Below are 4693 nucleotides of genomic sequence, written 5' to 3'. Positions count from 1 at the left end.
ACAACCAATTCATTATCAATGGGTTTTAACATATTTTTTTAACAAAATCAATTTATTTTAATGAATATAATACATGTTTTAAATATATCTTGATATTTATTTAATTTTTCGTTTAAATAATGATTTCTTAAATATCCCTATCCAAATCGATATGGATACCCAGTTGTTGTTCGCGTGGATTCATTTGTTTACCTTCACCTTCAACTAGGCAATCTTTATCCAGATACGAAGGTGTGTAAACAACTTCAATGGCTATTTATGACTATTTTTATTCCATTTTATAGCCACTTTAACCCCAAATAGAGTTTTAGGCGTGGCTTCCTCAATTGAAACTCATTATCATCAGCCCTTGCTTTCAAAAATGCCCAGTCACATTTCAATATTCTTCCACACTCTATGCCTTAGGACGTTTCCTTTGCAACATTAAGTGCAAATGCTAGTCCATATGAAAACCAATACATAACCATCATAATCATGATGGTCTACAATCAGCAATGTAATAAACAGATTAGAAAAAACTTACCACGTTTGAGTTAATACATATCCACAGTATGTTCACATGATCTCCTATGTAAAATATCTCTTTATACCATCCCTATACAATTCTGGCATCTTTTAAAACTATTTTGAAACCCTTAATTATAGGATGTATGATACAAGTTTCTTAACGAACAACCCCCAACTGCATCTGTAACGCGATTGCTTGAACAATAAATAGACTGATTTGTGTTCAGCAAAACGACGCAAATCCTAACTCAAAACGCCTGCCCTAGTTGTTTGTCAAACCAGATGAGAGGTTCAGCGAATTTTTCCTCAAATCCAAGAATTGGAAGGATTGTGAACTGCGTTTCAATGTATGACTTTCAAATCCAAAGCAGAACCAAGATCAAGAGTCACTTGGAAATGACATAAGCTAAAAATTGCTGCTATGACAGAAACCACAAAAGATTGGACAGACGTAGATGCCTCAAAAGATTGAATTATGGGAGGGATGAGATCAGGTAATTCGGTGTCTACTTCCTACCCAAGCAGATGGGGTCCATTGAGAGGTTGTGTCACCAGCGAGCAATACATTCATTGTGCTAAGATTTAATTGTATTAAAGTAAAGATTATATGGGATATGAAACATGCAGGATTTTATAAAACAGACGAAAATGACAGCATTGCCCTGCAAATAAAGGAAGGAAAGTCCAATGTATTAGTCAAGGATATATATCTCTCCATGAACGAAAATTTAATGGATGCCTCCCGGAGAATATTTCCCAAGACCTTTTGGAAAACAGGTTGTCCACTCAAGATCATTCTATTTGCATGGCTAGTATTTCATAATAGAAATCTCACATGGAATAATCTGCAGAAAAGGAACTGGCACGGGCCAGCCATATGCTCAATTTGCCTTTCAGAATCAGAAGACAACATGCATATCTTTCTCAACTGCCATAACACACAGATCCTATGGAATCGTTTGGAATCACATTTCGGTTTTTCTGTCACTCCACACTCCTCTATAATGGACGCTCTTCAATGGTGGAGTTCCCAGAAAATCGAATGGAGGCCTATCCCACTTATAGTTTTCTGGTTTGTCTGGAAGTGGAGAAACAAAAGAATATTTGAAAATGGCAAGGAGGATTTTGGGTATTTATATGACAAAATTATTCCATTTTATTCAACAATCCTTCCAAATATTCCCCATCAAACACAATCTCAACATATTTTGGCAAGAGTACAGCTCTCCAACCCTCGGGCACACTTCGATGGAGCATCAAAAGACGACATATGTGCTTGCGGAGTTTATATATACATTGCAAAGGACCTGCAATATTATATCTATTGGAACGGTGGACTGGGGACGAACAACAGAGTTGAGGCCATGGCTCTCCATGGACTTCTCATTTTCTGCACCTTTTTGGATATTGGCCCAATCCATATATATGGTGACTCCAAAGTCATTATAGAGCACGTCATTGGAAAACATTCTATAAAAAATGACAACCTCATTGGATGGATGAACAGGATTGCAACACTTTGGAAACCTTCTCTCTTCCCTATCTCACACATCAAGCGCTTGCAAAATGAGGAGGCGGATGAACTATCAAAAAAAGGTTTGCAATCTTCTCGCGGTATGTGGCATCTGAGCATCTCTGTTGATTCCATTACATACTATCCACATCCCTTCATAATGCCGGGCATATAGTGTCGTCAAAATCTGGTATGCTTCAGGATCTCGATCAAAATATCTAGCCCATGGAAAGATTTTTGTTTTCTGCTTATATAACTGACTGACCACCACTAAGCAGATAATGAACAATATACAGAAATAAGTATATACTGGAAAAAACCATACAGGTTTTTTATTTTTTGTAATTTTGCTATCTTCCTGGCAATGCACCTACTGGACAGAATATATACTCAATCTACAGAATGTACAGTATAACTTTTTGATATATATAATATATATACAGCTTTTTCTCCTGAAAAAAGATTTCACCATTTGTGAAAAATTAATACGGCCATATGTTTGTGATCTATTTCAAAATAGAAGTTTCAGGATTTACAAATTTTAAATAAAATTAAATGCTAGGAGATGATGGATTGAGATATAATAAATGTGCAATATTCTTCTTCGTTCATGATCCTAGAGATATAACTAAAATTTTGTAAGCCATTTTTCAATTATAAAACTCAAAAACACGTATCTTCCACCTCCATCGTTTACAGCTTCACCCACATTACAAATTCCTATTTGAACCATGATGGATTTCACGTAGTAGCCAAGATATGAAGTTCCTGAACCCCATTGCTAAAAAAAACCGCTAGGAAGCGTTATAGTGTGCTCAGGGTCGTTCTCCCATTCGGCTTCTGTATTACACCATATGATGAACTACTGACTCCTACATCACAAAACACATCTAATGGAACAAACTGTGGACAAAGAGAATTAAACAAGACGTAACTCACGACAAGACGAGCTACTGAACATCCATTTGAGCAAACATTTAGAAAGTGGTGAAGCTAGGATAAAAGTATTCATGTCTCAGTTGGGTTCCACCCTCACTTGAATACCATTGGGTAGGCCTGTATAGCAGTCAAGGCAAGACCAAGGAACACTGCCAGCGGAGCTATAAACTTCCAGCTCGACACATAGTCAAAAAGTCCCAAAAGCATCCTTTTGATTTTGGTCCTCAAATAGTTGTTGTTGAGCACTCGAAAGAGTGGGTCACTGATCGCCTCGTATCCCATCTCCCCTGTAAAGAAGGGCTGACATATGCCGCTCCACATGTTGGCTACGCATTCGTCACTTAACCTATTAATATGAATGATGCCATGACGCCTGAGTAGGCGAACGTCATCAGTCGAACTGACGAGGGAGGCCATCAACGCAATGTAACGCGTCACGGAGTTAGGACGGGTGGTGTCGTTGAACTCCAACGCAACCATGTTCCTCAAGAAAACTTCAGTCCCCATCTCTAATACATGGATACATGGAAGGTAGAGTGTGCCAGAGTCTACTTCGAATCAGATGTTACCGGGAAATGTGTCGAACATTTTGAATTTAATTCCGGCCTGATTTAACTGCTCCGCGGTTAATGCTTTTAGAAACTCGCGTTCAATGGAAGTTGTGGAATCGGGAAAAATTTTAATGACGAGATGAATAAGCAGCTCCACTGAAATGCCCTTCAACTTTTGCAAAAGACTCCTGTTGCCATTCCTGCTAGTTCCCATTTGCAAGAATTGCGAAACAAATGCGTGCAGGAAACCCATCAAATGCGGCTCCTTTTCCACTAGTGCATCATTTACTTCAGTTTTACCACGGTAGCCACGGAAAGGATGAAGGTCGCACTTCATCCACATCTCTTCATTGAAGTGTTGAATCCTTTCATGAAATATTCCAGCTTGTTTCACGTGCTCAAAAACATTTCTCAGCACAAACAGAGGGATCTGATTCTCCAACTTCATGATATCGCACTGGGTACATACTTGAAACAGACCTGACCCAATTATGTCATCCTTTGAGATGTCCAAGCTGTCTTCTCCGCTGGTAAAGCACGGGGCCAATAACCAATGAAACAGAAAGGACGAACCTATGGCCATCATTAGAGTGAAATTCTGAGAGTACTCGCAATCTGTGCTGGCTGGCCAATGATAGAAGCGCTCAATCTCTGGGCGCATCTGTTCCATCAGTTCAACTATGGACTTGAAGTTCTTACCCCTTCTGCGCAGATTGTGAGAGACCATGGCCGCGGTCTTTCCTTTGTATTCCTCCGCCCTTGAGATCTTACACCCCGCACAAGAAGATTTAATATCTTTCTCTAGCTTTGAATGGTGGTAAGGCCCCAAGGACAAAAACTGCGCAATATAAGCCGTTGGTTTCAAGTCCAGCAGAGGCGTTGCCACGCGCAGAATCGCTGGGTAATTCAAATCCTCATTATTAAGCATCTTGTTCATTTGAATAACCCAATCCTCCTGGAACATAGGAGGTTCCGCCATCACTACTCAGTGAATTACTCACTGGCAGAACTATAGAGAGATAGAGAGAGATATAACCTAGGAAACTTTTTCAAGATAAAACCCAACTAGAAGGTGAGGTTGCTCTACTCTCTTTCTCAAAATGGAAAATGGTTGTAAGTACAAAGAAGTGAGGTATGTGGCTTGCAGGATACTACAATGCACAATTCCTCTTTATTTCCTCTC

The 4693-nt window shown here is 39.3% G+C and overlaps 1 protein-coding gene across 1 annotated transcript; it reads right to left on the bottom strand.

Moving 5' to 3' along the window:
* Nucleotides 1-3517: 3517 nt before the first annotated feature.
* LOC149237853 (uncharacterized) lies at nt 3518-4489 on the bottom strand. The gene has a single exon (XM_089369408.1). The coding sequence runs from the start codon at nt 4487-4489 to the stop codon at nt 3518-3520; it is 972 nt and encodes a 323-aa protein (XP_089225534.1).
* Between the last annotated feature and the right edge of the window lie 204 nt (nt 4490-4693).

The sequence above is a fragment of the Pinus tabuliformis genome, chromosome 8 (assembly GCF_031772625.1).
Source record: "Pinus tabuliformis cultivar Carrire ecotype Pingquan chromosome 8, CPIR1, whole genome shotgun sequence".
In the NCBI taxonomy this organism is placed as follows: Eukaryota; Viridiplantae; Streptophyta; class Pinopsida; order Pinales; family Pinaceae; genus Pinus; species Pinus tabuliformis.
This window is presented reverse-complemented; position numbering and strand designations above follow the sequence as displayed.